Source organism: Pistacia vera, unplaced genomic scaffold (genome assembly GCF_008641045.1).
Source record: "Pistacia vera cultivar Batoury unplaced genomic scaffold, PisVer_v2 Contig255, whole genome shotgun sequence".
Lineage (NCBI taxonomy): Eukaryota > Viridiplantae > Streptophyta > Magnoliopsida > Sapindales > Anacardiaceae > Pistacia > Pistacia vera.
The window spans coordinates 660,230-677,529 of record NW_022196063.1 but is presented as its reverse complement, the minus strand read 5'-3'; the positions used below and the strand labels follow the sequence as shown (position 1 = coordinate 677,529).

The window sequence follows — 17,300 nt, the reverse complement described above, 5'->3', positions numbered from 1 at the left end:
CCGTCCAATATATATGGACGGCCGTTCATAACCTATGAATGGCCGTCCCTAATTTTTTTAATATTTTTTATTTCATTTACCAGAGGACGCCCGTTAGTAGTAAATGGACTCCCGTCCATGTTAGTGAATGACCATCCATATGTTATAGATGACTGTTCATTAGAAAAAATTTAATAACGTAAAATATGTTAATTGGTCTGACTCAACATACATATAAACCAGTATAAAATTTTGGTGTAAAAACACCGATGTCTGTGGCATTGTTGATACGCTTGTTTACTCTTTTAACTTCAATAATAATTGCCTAAATTACAATACTCTTCCAAGCAACAGTAACAAAAAAAATAGAAAATTAGTAAACTTGGTGGCAGATGTACCGATACGTGGAATAATGAGAAAGAGCTACGTGTAACCCAATAAACTGTTTAGATTTCCTTGGCCAGCCTCCATCCAAAATTGTCTTCCTCACAGCAAACTAGTGCAAAAATATGTTCAGAACGGCGGCGAAGCGCCTCCTCTATGGTGCGACATCTGGTAATATTAGCACCGCCCGTATCGGATCACTGCCCAATCTTCAGAAGATCATTAGCTCTTACCCATTCTCAACTTCGTCACCTGATCCTCATTCACTCCCTAATCAACCTCCAAACGTTGAAATCCCTAATGTTTCAAATTCTGCATCTGCATCTGCATCTTCGTCTTCGTCTTCATCTACAGCTGAGGAAGCTCGACGCTATAAGAGACAGAGACCGGGCGTCGACTACCAAGACGAGCAAGCGCGAGTACTTGAGGCCTCACTGCGACACGTGGTCTGTGTTTCTAATGTTTCAAATTTAATTTTCTAAATAGTAATTCGGGATATTGTTTTTATTTTTCTGATTGTGTATAACGTACAGGTAAGGTTGGGTTGGACGGAAGCGTCTATGATCGCTGGTGCAAGAGAAGTCGGCGTGTCTCCTGCCATTGTTGGATCTTTCCCCAGAAAAGAAGCCGCACTCGTTGAGGTTTGTTTCATCTATTCCGCTAACATCTATTAATATTTTACAAAATTAGTTATGTAATTACGATAGTGATTGGCAATAATTTGATGCTTCGTTGGTTATCATCGCTTTACTGGGCATATAAATGTGGAAAGGGGATGGCGCTTTGGTGTGGAATTATAATTCTTAAGGGTTGGCCTTAATTGGAGTTTAATGGTTTAATATCTGTGGGCTACTTTTGAGCATGTTCTTAGCTGTGTCATTGACTCGATATGAAACTCTAGATTCTAATGATTTTAGGATTTTTTGATCTTGAAGGCACCTCGTTTCATTGATCAGTCTATTTGTCAATTGATATGTTCTAATATTCAGTGAGCATTTACCTATTATTAGTTCGATGCAAAACAAGCTCTTCAGGGTGTGCCTTGATTGTGATTTTATTTTCCTTCATTTTTATCTTTTAATATTGGAAATTGACTTTTATACCTCGTGTACTTGGGTTACATACCCTTTTTGTGTTTTAATTTTCTTTTATCTAAGAAGAAAAGTAAAATCTCTTTAGGATTTGGATATGCTTCATATGCAATTATTTCTCTGAAACATGCTTAGTTGCGCTGCCTGGTTTCAGCTCATAAGGCCATTTAAATTAAAAAAAAAATAATTTTATTTGTCTCGATCTGTTCAGTTTTTCATGGATGATTGCTTACAAAGGCTTATTGATAGAATTGATTCGGGGGAGGATTTACAGAACTTGATACCAAGTGAGCGCATCTCCAAGCTCATCAAAATTCGTCTAGAAATGCAAGCACCCTACATATCAAAGTGGCCACAAGCTCTTAGCATCCAAGTACCAATTATTGTGCCCTTTCTTATTGTAAAAGTGCTAACTTTCAGGTGGAATTTTAACTCATAAATCTGCTGTTCATTTCCCTTCTCCAGGCACAACCATTGAATGTTCCCACAAGTTTTAAGCAGCGAGCAATGCTGGTTGATGAGATTTGGCATGCTGCTGGTGATGAGGCCTCTGACATAGATTGGTATGTGAAGCGCACTGTTCTTGGAGGAATATACTCGACAACTGAGATTTACATGCTGACTGATAGTTCCCCAGGTTTGTTCTGTTTTTATTTTTTTGCTGTATATGTGCTTGAAACTTTGATGAGATCTCATCTTTGCTTGACTTTTGTTCCTGAGACGGACTTGAATATTTTACATGAATTGTCTTTGCTAGTTTTTTGTTCTTAACACTAAACATAGATGGTCATAATTATTTATTTTCAGTTAATGAACATCCAAAGGATGATTTTGACATAACTATAGTATCCATTTTCTCAAGTTTTAGTTGGTAGTGTAGTTTAAGTCCTTTTTAATTGATTGTATCATGCGATATAAAATAATTGACTTTAAAGCATTATGAAATAGAATGCTTGCCAACGAGAAGGAACTTCAATGGCCCATGGAAGAGGGGCTCCATCAACTGTAGCATTTATACATTAAAAGCTATTGCCTAATTAAAACCCTGATAGTTACTCATCTTGTAATTTGTCATTTTCTGCCAGATTTTCGTGACACATGGACATTTTTGGATGGTAGAGTGAAAGATGCGTTTGATCTAAAGAAGACCATTCAAGAGGTAATGTCTCCAGTTTTCCTTTCTGTTCCGGGCTCCATATATTCCTCCATCATGGACTTTTCAGTAGATATTGATTAGTAAGCTTCAATAATTGGGTGAAATATTTTGCAGGCAAAATATTTGGCAGAAGCTGTTGGTGCTGGAATGGGGGGTTCTCTCCAAGGATTTGTGAACAAAATTTTTCAGAGATGAAAATTGATTGTTTATATGATTTAAATTATTTCACAGGCATCAGACTCTGCTCACTTGTGGTGAAACTATTATGCCTTTGCAACATAATTGCTTCTGATGGAGAGTTCAAACTGGGAGATGCTTTCTTTGTGTTGGTAGTATTTTGATTGTCTCCAAATTGCCTCGAGTATTTCCTTTGTCCATATTCAATCATTTGCCACTTAAAGTTCGTGCTGCTGCCTAGATGAATTTATTACTTTCTGGCCGATCTGTAGTCCTTCGAATAACGTTTGTATTCTTTATAGATCATATAACTAGTTAAATTATAATAATTGAGCTTCAAGGAAAGTAAAAGTTCGATTCATATTCACATGATTGTCATATGTTATTTATTTATGTATCTCGCTAAAACTGAATCTGCAATGCTTTTGATTTATAATAGCACGATTGCAGCCAAGTTTATATTTGAGATCCGTGGAAAAATGCATCTTTCTGTTCTGCTACAATTTCAGTTGAGGGAAAAACATTATGGGTGTCTCAAATTTAACCAGTTTACCACGTATATTTTGGTGTTAAGGGTCTGCAGTCAAAGTTTATTATGTGCAAATTTCATCGGCATTGCGGCATATATGTAACATAAGATTATATTGATTATGCCAATTTTCAATCTATTGAAAACTCTGGATATGCCTATTGAAGTTACTGAGGGGAAGGGAAGGAAACGGTTGAAGAGTTGGGTGTAAAAGGAAATGTATATGAGGTTAATGTAATCTGTCCAGTAACCCCTTTTCCAGAGAAGTATACTGGAGACATTCTTCAGGTAAAGACGAAGGGAATGCCAAAGCCTTTTAAATATGCTCGCCCATCCCTCTTAAGGCAACCCAAACTAAGTAATTCTAAGATTCCTATCAAAGTTAAACCTGCACATGGTTCTTGTGTGTTTTCTCCTTTTTATTAAACATTTACATCCCCTCCATTTTCTACCGTTCTTCCTTCTCAATCAACTTCACCAAGTCTCCAGAGCATGATCATGGATTTTTTTGACCGGCCCATTGTTTGTGACAACGGTTCAGGCTCGGTGAAGGTAAANTATGCCTATTGAAGTTACTGAGAGGAAGGGAAGGAAACGGTTGAAGAGTTGGGAGTAAAAGGGAATGTATATGAGGTTAATGTAATCTGTCAAGTAACCCCTTTTCCAGAGAAGTATACTGGAGACATTCTTCAGGTAAAGACGAAGGGAATGTCAAAGCCTTTTAAATATGCTCGCCCATCTCTCTTAAGGCAACCCAAACTAAGTAATTCTAAGATTCCTATCAAAGTTAAACCTGCACATGGTTCTTGTGTGTTTTCTCCTTTTTATTAAACATTTACATCCCCTCCATTTTCTACCGTTCTTCCTTCTCAATCAACTTCACCAAATTTCCAGAGCATGATCATGGATTTTTTTGACCGGCCCATTGTTTGTGACAACGGTTCAGGCTCGGTGAAGGTAAATTCATCATCTTTTCAATTTAAATTTGACGTGATCACACAATAACAAACACCTTTCTTATTAATGCAGACTGGGTTTGCTGGTGATGATGCTCCATCTGTAGTTTTCCCCAGCCTTATCGGCCAACCACGGAACAAACATGCTATGGTTGGCATTGGACAGAAAGATATGTACTTAGGAGATGAAGCACAAGCCAGGCGTGGAGTTCTCAAATTAAGTTATCCTATTAATCGTGGAATAGTAAGAGATTGGGAAGCAATGGAGAGACTCTGGGAACATACATTTGATAAGGAGCTCAGAGTCACCATAGAGGAACACCCTGTCCTCTTAACAGAGCCACCATTAAATCCCAAAATTAACAGAGAAAAGATGGTCGAAATCATGTTTGAAGATGTCGAAATCATGTTTGAATATTTTGAAATCCCTGCTACTTATGTGGCTATTCAAGCTGTACTATCCCTCTATGCTAGCGGTCGAACAACAGGTACAACTCACACCATATTCAATGAAAAATAATCATAACATTCTGCATCTTAATCATAAATAAAGTTGCATTAATTCTTCATATAATATATGTATGCAGGAGTTGTGATGGATTCTGGGGAAGGTGTAACACATGTAGTTCCCATCTATGAGGGCTATGCATTGTCACACGCCATCCAAAGGCTTGAACTAGCAGGCAAGGACCTCACAGAATACCTCAGCAAGATCCTAACCAAAGAGGGGTACAGTTTCACCACAGGAGCAGAGAGAGAAATTGTTAGGGACATAAAAGAGCGGCTTTCATACGTGGCATTAGATTTCGAGAAGGAACTTGCCTTGTCAAGGGAGCCCTCAAGGCTAGACAAACAATATGAATTACCAGATGGACAAGTCATAAGTGTTGGAGCGGCACAGTTCAAATGCCCGGAAGTTCTATTCGATCCAAGCAGAACTGGAATAGAGTCGGGCGGCGTACATGAGATAGTTGTGAGAGCAATCAGGCAGAGTGATATGGACGTTAGAAGGGAAATGTTTGGGAATTTGGTGCTCAGTGGGGGCACCAGTTTGTTACCCGGCCTAGCTGATAGGCTGGCCAAAGAGCTCTGCATTCTTGCACCTCCTGGTGTGAGGGTAAGAGTGATTGCACCACCAGAAAGGAAGCATAGTGTTTGGATTGGTGGCTCCATTTTGGCTTCCCTCAGCACATTTCAGCAGGTATTTGATTCTATATATAAAATGACAATATATTGATTCAACACAGCAATTTCAATGACTTGAGGTGGGTGTATCTGATGATTATTATGGGTTTAATTTATTTGCAGATGTGGATTACTAAGAATGAATACATGGAGTCCGGTTCTTCTATTGTGCACATGAAATGCTTCTGAGCTAGAGCGTTGTTAATTTTTTTTAGTTACTCCTTTCTTCACCATGATATTTGTATATTTTTATCCTACATAATAAAAGACCAAATATTTTTAAGAGTAAAGAAAATGGAAATGAATATATCGTGCACCATCAAATTGGTCTTTTATTGTAACCAGAAATTCGTGCATTTTTACTAATCTTCCACAAACAGAAAATACATTATCCATCATCTCAATCCCTTATTAGGCTGTATGTGGCATATGCGAATTTAATTGATAGGAATAGAAAAAGTAGAATTCGCTTTTAAAGGCTGTTAGGGATTAGGATAGCTGCTAGTCCACTGTGCTTATTCTTCAGGATGACACAAAGACTCAAAGCCCTTCCAGTTTAGCCTTTTAAATATGCTCGTCCATCCCTCTTTATCCAAGTTAAACCTGCATATCGTTACCGTGTGTTTTCTCCTTTCTATTAAACATCCCTCCTCTCCTCTCCATTTTCCGCATTCTACTGTTCTTCCTTCTCAATCAACTTCACCAAGTTTCCAGGGCATGGTCTAAAGTTAAACCTGCATGTGAAAATAATTATAAAATTCTGCATCTTCTTTTTGTCCCTATGGTTTCCGTTTATTCTGTTCAGGACAATGGTTTCAAAATTCAAATACCACTAGTTTAGTCATTTGACTAAATAAAGATCATTAAAATTATATGAAAATACAGAAATGCCCCTTTTAAGAAAACAAAAAATTACTTATGCAATCAACCCTAAATTAAATAAACACAGAACACACCACAAATTCAAATTAAATAAACAACATTATACACTAAAAATTCATCATATTTATATCATTCTGGTTTTCTAATATGTAATATGTTTATTTGTTTCAATTTGTAATGTATAATGTATTTTTGTTTTTAGTGATATATATATATATATAACACTTTAAAAAAGGGGTATTTTTGTCCTTTCAATATAAATTTAATAGTCAGCAACATTTTATTTAGTCAAAGGAGTAAAACAGTAGTGTTTGAAACAATTGTTCTGAAATTATTATACTAAAAAAATATTTAAAAATGAAAAAGAAAAAGAATTGTTAACGATCGTTTTCCAAAACTGTGGGCTCCATCTTTGGTTTACCAACTCAACCTCTTAAGTCTTAACACGAGATGGAGAAAATGATGAATGGGTGTTGTTGAAGACAAATTTAGACAATCCTTAGTTGTTGAAGGAGAAGAAAGTGAAAGTAAGGATGGTTACCTCGTCAGAGATTGCAGCAAAGCTGAACCTAAAACCACACCCAGAAGGTGGGTTTTATGCAGAAACGTTTAGAGATTCTTCTATTGTTCTCTCCAAATCTCAACTGCCTCCTCAATGTAAGTCTTTACTCAATTTAAATCTTACCTTTCTTCTTTCACTTTTGCTTTCTTTTGGCATGGTTGATAATATGGCTTTCATTGTTTCCGGATCTTATATGCTACAAATCCAGCAAATATCTTCTTTACCAATCTGGGTATAGATTTTTTCTTGTTTTAGAATATTTGATGTTTAATTTCTAGGGTTTTACTACTTTATCCCCTAACTTTACTGAGGATTGACTGCCCTTGGGTCATGGTTCAAGGTATTCTGATCCTATGACTGCCATCTCCCCACTCGCATTAGTGGAAAAGGCAGCAATTTCTTATTGTATATTCTCTGCGTTTATCGTTGGAAGTTGACCTATTTTATGTGCTTTTCGTCCTGGGTGCTCAAGAAATCATTTTGAAAGTAAGACTGCATGAAATATGTGTTTTTTAATTGGCGGTTTGATGGGATTCACTGATTTATACATGTACTGATTTGGTATTGATTTTTGGATTCTTATGGACATAGTTTCTCAGAATAGATTCTGAAGTCAAAAGCTTGGCTTGGATTCCTAATCATTTATGATTTCTCAGAAGTTAACAATGTAGTTGATGGGCGCATTTTAGATGGGTCTGGCTAGATTTTTAATTTTGAGGAATTTATATTTGCTTTGTTTATGTTGAAATTAAGTTGTACAGTTTCATAGAGCTAATAATTTGATTTTATATCTTCAAATTTGCTGATATTTCTTCAAAAATATGGTTTAAATTAAAGTAATGTGATAGAATCTTCATACTACTTCGGTAATTTTATTTATAAAACATTCATGAAAATTGAAATGCTGTTCTTGAATGTTATTTCCAATATATTTTGTTTGATTTTGAATTTCGTGGGAGTGTAGATACATTTGATTTGGTAATAGGAATCTATTCAGGAAATAAACTTAATTTAACTCGAGACTGTTAAAGCCTGTAGTCTACTCTTTTCTAGTCGTGGAATTCAATAAAGTTATATATCTTAAGACTTAATGTTCTCTGCAGACAAGGTTGATCGCCCTGTCAGCACATGTATTTATTTCCTACTACCATCAGGCAGCGTGTCACACCTTCACCGAATACCATGTGCAGAAACCTGGCATTTTTATGCTGGAGAACCTCTTACGGTACGACTGATACTGGCTTTACTTTAAAAGCTAAAAATAGTGTGCATTCATTGGCCTTTCTAACTTCTAAGCCTGGTTTCCATTACAAAATAAGTTTTTACTTTGATAGCTGGTAATAGTTTGCTTTCATTGAACTTGTCAAGCCTGGTTTCCACCGCAAAATAAATTTTATTTGACAGTTATTTATAATTTAGTGCCTCAGTCCCAAATAGCCCAGCTGTAGGAGCCCTAGGAAAAATGATCCTTTGTTATGAACTAGATTTGTTCATGGGTACTGCATCGCAGGTTAGTTTTGTATCAACCTTTAGCACTGTCAACTGTATTTGGCCTTGCGTTAATTGAATTTGTGCTTGCCAAAGCTACCTTTGGATTCCACAGAACTGTTTTTCTATAATTGAAAGCATTTATTTTGTTAGTCCTCATCAAGTGATTTCTGCTTTGGCTATCACAATCTCCTCCCTGGGATTTCTGATTGGTCATACAAAAGAAAAAACACTTAACATAAACAGTGAAGCATATGATTGATGTTGATTAGAGTAGCAGTTTCTTTGATGTGTTCGTTCTGAAATTTCATTGTAGGTAAGAACTCATTGGAGCTTTCCCCTTTAAACAATAAAAGATATGGATAAAAATCTGTTTCGCATGATGTATTTCTTATCTAAAGTCAATGATTAATTTTCCTTGAAATGTAATTCTTAAGCTGTGCAAACACATTGCTGAGGACAAATGACCTTTGTAGAGAAGAGATTCTCTGATTTGCAAACTTTTTGCCTCTTGCCAATATTTCTGTTTTGTTTGACGTTGTCTATCTTTCCAACATTATATATTTTTCCTCAGATATTTGAACTAGATGAGAAAGATGGACAAATTAAATTAACAAGTCTAGGAAATAATCTTGTTGGAAGCAATCAGCAACCTCAGTACACAGTGCCTCCAAATGTATGGTTTGGTTCTTTTCCAACCAAGGATGTTCAGATATCCTCAGATGGGTTGGTGAGCAAAGTTGAACCTAGGGATGCCGACAGCCACTACTCCCTTGTTGGCTGCACTTGTGCACCTGCCTTTCAGTTTGAGGACTTTGAGTTGGCAAAGCGCTCTGATATTATATCTCGTTTTCCCAATCATGCAGAGCTCATCTCTCTACTTACCTTTTCTGAGTAAAGAGAAGACTGTTTCTGTACCGATCTGGGAATTTCTGGCTTGTAATGCACCAATGCTTGTGGAAATCAGCTTCTGAGTAAACTACGTACCTCCAAAGTTTTACTTGTATCTCTGGAAATCAGCTAGTCTACTATATGCGTGAAATTTGTAATATTTTTCACTTCAAATTATAAAACAATCGGAAGACTTTGAGTCTTTGTATTCAGCAATCAGCATTTCCATTTGGCAAATGAAACCTACAGCAACTTTAAGAATCTCATAATTTAATAAGCATCTAAAGGTCTCCTCCATAAAGGGATGGTTATGACTATAATGAGTGCAGAATGCTGAAAGCCGCCAGAAAAGAAGGAACTTCGAATAGTTCTACACTTCTACTTTTGTGCTAGAACAAAGCTTAGTATTTTATGTTCTGAAAAATACTCAAACTGTTGGTCAACAAACAAATTACTGCAGTTCAATAAGCAACATGAATTTACGTGTTAAGTCACAAGACAGAGGGTACTGGATGCCATGACTGCTTGAAGGGCCAAAATCCTTAGCCATTCACTTCTGTACTTAGATTGCACCCATCTTGTTCAATTATATTTTCATTTTGTAAAACTCAGTAGTAGACGGATTTTTTATGCTCAACAAGTATGCAAATACATCCAGAGCTGAGATACTAAGGTTTTAAGCATTGGAAAATAGCATCTAAAAAGGCTTTTAACAGTTATTAAAAGAACTTTTGAGTGTAATTTTAAATTGACATAACCACATTACAAATGAATAGAAAGAAACTGTGCCATTACAAAATGCGGCACACCAAAGCAACAACCCAAAGCAATTTCAACAGTTTGTTCAACTGAGAACCAAAAACCGGAAGAGGGAGTAAAAAGAGAATAACCGGGGAGATCAAACATAAATTTTGATACAACTAGAAAAAATCAAAAACCTAACTAAAACTAAAGAACCCAGTTTTGTGTACTGCACATATCAATTTACCCCACATGCTACGGAGGTCTAAGGAAAATGTCATCATGGCTCTAACAGTCCGGAAACCCAACATTCTCCCCAACTTTAGCAAATTAGGCCTTCAGAATTGTTACTATTTTTTTTTCTTCTTTTTACTAACCTCCAGCAAGACAGGAAGCAATAATAAGTTTGACTTTTCCCACCCTCTTCCATTTTCTTTTGGGTCTCCGCTGCAATAATATTTGCAAACAAGGTGTGAACTTGTAACAAAAACAACTGGACCTGTTAATCAAAATCAAGGAACTCCATTCTTTTTCTCATGGAGCCCTTTAAAACAGTAGCATCCTTTTCTGCTTTCTGAGCCTGAAGAGAGGAGAAAATGGATATCAGTAGCTCACAACACGCAAAACAAAATACATATGCATTCAATTGATCATATTAATGCAGTGAGCAGCTTTCATTATTTAGGACAAGCCTAAAGAAAAACAGGACAACAGTAGAAAAAAAAATCCAATATGGGCATAATAACAGAAATATTTTTCATATTTTTCATGAGGTTTCTAAGAATATCAATCTGATAACTAGAGGAACTTTGGGACATGAAATAGTCACAAGGTTTTTACGAACAGTGCTTGGATATCCATTTCATAATATCACAATAATAAAACTTTTACAAAAAGAAGGGCAGTTCTCAAATATATCTCAAGCAGTAGGTAGATTCATTTATCAATTTTAGTGCTGCTCCAAGGTAACCAAACTAATTTTGTTCCAGGCACCATTACTGGATTTGCTTTTCTGGAAAAATCACCTACACATATTTAAAGAGACCTATGTTTAACCTGAACCTAACATATTACTCATGTCATTAGGAAGTTTCTCACAACTAACCCACCTTGAGGTGGGATGCTAGGATGGCAGCCTACCTCCATCTAAACCACAAAGGCAATCATAAATTAAATTCACTTCACATGCTTCAACTATGCGCCCACAGTATAAACATTCCAACATACAAAAGTGCAGTATAAGCATAGATCAACACCAGAGTCAAGGTGCTTACTCTTTTTATTTCTGCTGTTGATACACGAGTCATATGCGGGGGAAGCTCCTCCTTTTCTAAATCCTACATGATGAGTAGCGGAAACTAAGAAACATAATATTCTAGAGAAGAAATTGAAAATAATTGAGCCTCACAGAACTATAGACAAAACATATACCAGCTCTCCAATTAAAACAACATTCTCCCCACGGATTACATATAGACCTAAGGGAATGTCACAGTAAAGATCTCCAACAATAATTCGCTCACAAGCACCTTCAAGAACAACATTAGCTGTACATGGGAAAAGGAATTTCCGTCAGCAACAAAAGTTCAAAAGGACTTAGGCCATGCAAAATTTGCAACCGTTGTGAAATGGATATACTACCAAATTGATCAAAGGAACGGAGTAGGCCCAAGAGCTTTCGACCATCACGCAGCAAGACAAGAATTTTTTCTGCAAGGCATATAAAAGGGTAAGGAGCAGACAATATGCAATGAGTTGACTGTCCTACAGTCACTTCACATATATGTCAACATAATTCTTAATTATATATAACTTAGCGAGAGTGTGAGACTAATTCTGTTGATTACGATAAAGACATTACATGTAGAAGTTTGTATCAATATGAGAACAAAGAAAACTCATAAAAGAAAGTTCAGAAGATATAAAGAAATTTGCATGCACTAGAAAAAATAAATGCTCATACAACAAACTTCACTTCCACCTCTGAGAGGATAACAATGTGACAAACAAAGACCATCAAACATTTACAAGTATCCAGGGAAACAACAAATGCATCCAAAACCATGCCTGTTTCCTAATACTCTCACTTTTTTTAATGACTTCTGAGAATGATATACTGTATCAGACTTCAGTTTGACAATTGAAGCATTTCCCTAGAGCAGAAAGGTCAAATTGCAATCGGATGCTCTACAGGAAGCATTTTCTTATTAAAAAAAAAAACCCTCCAAATTCACTTAGTAAACTCTAATACTAAAACAGATTCCACCGAAATACATCACCTTTATACAGCAGTCCTCTAGGTTTTCCACAAGGCAGGTCCGTGGGAAATCGAACACCAGACCTTTGTGGAAGCAAACTACCGGCGCAAACAATAAGCTAACCTTCACGCTTAAATCCCCATAATATTATGATGTTGGCACTCCAAGAAAAACAAAATTTAAATCAGACCCAAGTGGCGGAAAAAGGCAATATAAATCCTATTAATTCTTTCCATTCTACTCCACATCGACCTTAGTTAGTAGCAACATCAGCTTTGATTAGTTCAAGAACAAATTACACCAATTTCCTTCTAGTTGTACTTGCTTCTAATTTAACAAGGCAGTAAAAACAACTGAAACTTGACCAATTTTTTTCTTATTCAAGAAAAGAAAAGTAAATCAAACAGTAAAGTAAACAGAATAATAAATCCAGAAACTCAAAAAGAATCTAATGCGCAACCAAAATTCACACATAAACGAAATCAGTACTGAAAATCAAATAACCGGATTGCAATAAATTGACATCCCATTTCAATCTGAAAAAATAGTGCACGCTGCCTTCAGTTTGAGGACTTTGAGTGGCAAAGGCTCCGATTTATTTCTCGTTTTCCCAATCATGCAAGCTCATCTCTCTACTCACTTTTCTGAGTAAAGAGAAGACTGTTTCTGTACCGATCTGGGAATTTCCGGCTTGTAATGCACCAATGCTTGTGGAAATCAGCTTCTGAGTAACTAAGTACCTCCAAAGTTTTACTTGTATCTCTGGAATCAGCTAGTCTACATATGCGTGAAATTTGTAATATTTTTCACTTCAAATTATAAACAATCGGAAGACTTTGAGTCTTTGTATTCAGCATTCCATTGGCAAATGAAACCTACAGCAACTTTAAGAATCTCATAATTTAATAAGCATCTAAAGGTCTCCTCCATAAAAGGATGGTTATGACTATAATGAGTGCAGAATGCTGAAAGCCGCGAAAAGAAGGAACTTCGAATAGTTCTACACTTCTACTTTTGTGCTAGAACAAAGCTAGTATTTTATGTTCTGAAAAATACTCAAACTGTTGGTCACAAACAAATTACGCAGTTCAATAAGCAACATGAATTTACGTGTTAAGTCACAGACAGAGGGTATGGATGCCATGCTGCTTGAAGGGCCAAAATCCTTGCCATCACTTCTGTACTTGATTAGATTGCACCCATCTTGTTCAATTATATTTTCATTTTGTAAAACTCAGTAGTAGACGGATTTTTTATGCTCAACAAGTAGCAAATACATCCAGAGCTGAGATACTAGGTTTAAGCATTGGAAAATAGCATCTAAAAAGCTTTTAACAGTTATTAAAGAACTTTGAGTTTAATTTAAATTAATAACCACATTACAATGAATAGAAAGAACTGTGCCATTACAAAATGCGGCACACAAAGCAACAACCCAAAGCAATTTCAACAGTTTGTTCAACTGAGAACCAAAAACCGGAAGAGGGAGTAATAAGAGAATAACGGGGAGACTCAACATAATTTTGATACAACTAGAAAAAATCAAAACCTAACTAAAACTAAAGAACCCAGTTTTGTGTACTGCACATATCAATTTACCCCACATGTACGGAGGTCTAAGGAAAATGTCATCATGGCTCTAACGGGCCGGGGAACAAAAAATATTTAAAAATGAAAAAGAAAAAGAATTGTTAACGATCGTTTTCCAAAACTGTGGGCTCCATCTTTGGTTTACCAACTCAACCTCTTAAGTCTTAACACGAGATGGAGAAAATGATGAATGGGTGTTGTTGAAGACAAATTTAGACAATCCTTAGTTGTTGAAGGAGAAGAAAGTGAAAGTAAGGATGGTTACCTCGTCAGAGATTGCAGCAAAGCTGAACCTAAAACCACACCCAGAAGGTGGGTTTTACGCAGAAACGTTTAGAGATTCTTCTATTGTTCTCTCCAAATCTCAACTGCCTCCTCAATGTAAGTCTTTACTCAATTTAAATCTTACCTTTCTTCTTTCACTTTTGCTTTCTTTTGGCATGGTTGATAATATGGCTTTCATTGTTTCCGGATCTTATATGCTACAAATCCAGCAAATATCTTCTTTACCAATCTGGGTATAGATTTTTTCTTGTTTTAGAATATTTGATGTTTAATTTCTAGGGTTTTACTACTTTATCCCCTAACTTTACTGAGGATTGACTGCCCTTGGGTCATGGTTCAAGGTATTCTGATCCTATGACTGCCATCTCCCCACTCGCATTAGTGGAAAAGGCAGCAATTTCTTATTGTATATTCTCTGCGTTTATCGTTGGAAGTTGACCTATTTTATGTGCTTTTCGTCCTGGGTGCTCAAGAAATCATTTTGAAAGTAAGACTGCATGAAATATGTGTTTTTTAATTGGCGGTTTGATGGGATTCACTGATTTATACATGTACTGATTTGGTATTGATTTTTGGATTCTTATGGACATAGTTTCTCAGAATAGATTCTGAAGTCAAAAGCTTGGCTTGGATTCCTAATCATTTATGATTTCTCAGAAGTTAACAATGTAGTTGATGGGCGCATTTTAGATGGGTCTGGCTAGATTTTTAATTTTGAGGAATTTATATTTGCTTTGTTTATGTTGAAATTAAGTTGTACAGTTTCATAGAGCTAATAATTTGATTTTATATCTTCAAATTTGCTGATATTTCTTCAAAAATATGGTTTAAATTAAAGTAATGTGATAGAATCTTCATACTACTTCGGTAATTTTATTTATAAAACATTCATGAAAATTGAAATGCTGTTCTTGAATGTTATTTCCAATATATTTTGTTTGATTTTGAATTTCGTGGGAGTGTAGATACATTTGATTTGGTAATAGGAATCTATTCAGGAAATAAACTTAATTTAACTCGAGACTGTTAAAGCCTGTAGTCTACTCTTTTCTAGTCGTGGAATTCAATAAAGTTATATATCTTAAGACTTAATGTTCTCTGCAGACAAGGTTGATCGCCCTGTCAGCACATGTATTTATTTCCTACTACCATCAGGCAGCGTGTCACACCTTCACCGAATACCATGTGCAGAAACCTGGCATTTTTATGCTGGAGAACCTCTTACGGTACGACTGATACTGGCTTTACTTTAAAAGCTAAAAATAGTGTGCATTCATTGGCCTTTCTAACTTCTAAGCCTGGTTTCCATTACAAAATAAGTTTTTACTTTGATAGCTGGTAATAGTTTGCTTTCATTGAACTTGTCAAGCCTGGTTTCCACCGCAAAATAAATTTTATTTGACAGTTATTTATAATTTAGTGCCTCAGTCCCAAATAGCCCAGCTGTAGGAGCCCTAGGAAAAATGATCCTTTGTTATGAACTAGATTTGTTCATGGGTACTGCATCGCAGGTTAGTTTTGTATCAACCTTTAGCACTGTCAACTGAATTTGGCCTTGCGTTAATTGAATTTGTGCTTGCCAAAGCTACCTTTGGATTCCACAGAACTGTTTTTCTATAATTGAAAGCATTTATTTTGTTAGTCCTTATCAAGTGATTTCTGCTTTGGCTATCACAATCTCCTCTCTGGGATTTCTGATTGGTCATACAAAAGAAAAGACACTTAACATCAACAGTGAAGCATATGATTGATGTTGATTAGAGTAGCACTTTCTTTGATGTGTTCGTTCTGAAATTTCATTGTAGGTAAGAACTCATTGGAGCTTTCCCCTTTAAACAATAAAATATATGGATAAAAATCTGTTTTGCATGATGTATTTCTTATCTAAAGTCAATGATTAATTTTCCTTGAAATGTAATTCTTAAGCTGTGCAAACACATTGCTGAGGACAAATGACCTTTGTAGAGAAGAGATTCTCTGATTTGCAAACTTTTTGCCTCTTGCCAATATTTCTGTTTTGTTTGACGTTGTCTATCTTTCCAACATTATATATTTTTCCTCAGATATTTGAACTAGATGAGAAAGATGGACAAATTAAATTAACAAGTCTAGGAAATGATCTTGTTGGAAGCAATCAGCAACCTCAGTACACAGTGCCTCCAAATGTATGGTTTGGTTCTTTTCCAACCAAGGATGTTCAGATATCCTCAGATGGGTTGGTGAGCAAAGTTGAACCTAGGGATGCCGACAGCCACTACTCCCTTGTTGGCTGCACTTGTGCACCTGCCTTTCAGTTTGAGGACTTTGAGTTGGCAAAGCGCTCTGATATTATATCTCGTTTTCCCAATCATGCAGAGCTCATCTCTCTACTTACCTTTTCTGAGTAAAGAGAAGACTGTTTCTGTACCGATCTGGGAATTTCTGGCTTGTAATGCACCAATGCTTGTGGAAATCAGCTTCTGAGTAAACTACGTACCTCCAAAGTTTTACTTGTATCTCTGGAAATCAGCTAGTCTACTATATGCGTGAAATTTGTAATATTTTTCACTTCAAATTATAAAACAATCGGAAGACTTTGAGTCTTTGTATTCAGCAATCAGCATTTCCATTTGGCAAATGAAACCTACAGCAACTTTAAGAATCTCATAATTTAATAAGCATCTAAAGGTCTCCTCCATAAAGGGATGGTTATGACTATAATGAGTGCAGAATGCTGAAAGCCGCCAGAAAAGAAGGAACTTCGAATAGTTCTACACTTCTACTTTTGTGCTAGAACAAAGCTTAGTATTTTATGTTCTGAAAAATACTCAAACTGTTGGTCAACAAACAAATTACTGCAGTTCAATAAGCAACATGAATTTACGTGTTAAGTCACAAGACAGAGGGTACTGGATGCCATGACTGCTTGAAGGGCCAAAATCCTTAGCCATTCACTTCTGTACTTAGATTGCACCCATCTTGTTCAATTATATTTTCATTTTGTAAAACTCAGTAGTAGACGGATTTTTTATGCTCAACAAGTATGCAAATACATCCAGAGCTGAGATACTAAGGTTTTAAGCATTGGAAAATAGCATCTAAAAAGGCTTTTAACAGTTATTAAAAGAACTTTTGAGTGTAATTTTAAATTGACATAACCACATTAC

At 36.0% G+C, this 17,300-nt stretch overlaps 5 protein-coding genes across 5 annotated transcripts; 4 read left to right on the top strand and 1 right to left on the bottom strand.

Annotated features, from left to right (window-relative positions):
- The first annotated feature begins 434 nt into the window (after positions 1-434).
- Positions 435-3,154, top strand: LOC116132543 (ubiquinone biosynthesis protein COQ9, mitochondrial). The gene is made up of 6 exons (XM_031418205.1): positions 435-809; positions 897-1,004; positions 1,666-1,827; positions 1,920-2,091; positions 2,540-2,613; positions 2,725-3,154. Exons 1-6 carry the CDS (start codon positions 489-491, stop codon positions 2,803-2,805), a joined length of 918 nt encoding a protein of 305 aa, XP_031274065.1. The 5' UTR covers positions 435-488; the 3' UTR covers positions 2,806-3,154.
- A 1,012-nt stretch (positions 3,155-4,166) lies between these two features.
- LOC116132550 (actin-100-like) lies at positions 4,167-5,721 on the top strand. The gene is made up of 4 exons (XM_031418216.1): positions 4,167-4,273; positions 4,346-4,760; positions 4,860-5,473; positions 5,581-5,721. The coding sequence occupies exons 1-4, from the start codon at positions 4,214-4,216 to the stop codon at positions 5,644-5,646; spliced, it is 1,155 nt and encodes a 384-aa protein (XP_031274076.1). The 5' UTR covers positions 4,167-4,213; the 3' UTR covers positions 5,647-5,721.
- Positions 5,722-6,756: 1,035 nt separating this feature from the next.
- Positions 6,757-9,492, top strand: LOC116132551. Its single transcript, XM_031418217.1, has 3 exons — positions 6,757-6,996; positions 8,005-8,126; positions 8,964-9,492. Exons 1-3 carry the CDS (start codon positions 6,873-6,875, stop codon positions 9,285-9,287), a joined length of 570 nt encoding a protein of 189 aa, XP_031274077.1. The 5' UTR covers positions 6,757-6,872; the 3' UTR covers positions 9,288-9,492.
- Positions 9,493-10,148: 656 nt separating this feature from the next.
- LOC116132581 (sm-like protein LSM1B) lies at positions 10,149-12,086 on the bottom strand. Its single transcript, XM_031418243.1, has 5 exons — positions 12,050-12,086; positions 11,663-11,794; positions 11,453-11,568; positions 11,296-11,358; positions 10,149-10,601 (listed from the first exon to the last, which is right to left on the bottom strand). The coding sequence occupies exons 1-5, from the start codon at positions 12,084-12,086 to the stop codon at positions 10,524-10,526; spliced, it is 426 nt and encodes a 141-aa protein (XP_031274103.1). The 3' UTR covers positions 10,149-10,523.
- Positions 12,087-14,017: 1,931 nt separating this feature from the next.
- Positions 14,018-16,746, top strand: LOC116132542. Its single transcript, XM_031418204.1, has 3 exons — positions 14,018-14,250; positions 15,259-15,380; positions 16,218-16,746. Exons 1-3 carry the CDS (start codon positions 14,127-14,129, stop codon positions 16,539-16,541), a joined length of 570 nt encoding a protein of 189 aa, XP_031274064.1. The 5' UTR covers positions 14,018-14,126; the 3' UTR covers positions 16,542-16,746.
- Positions 16,747-17,300: the final 554 nt, after the last annotated feature.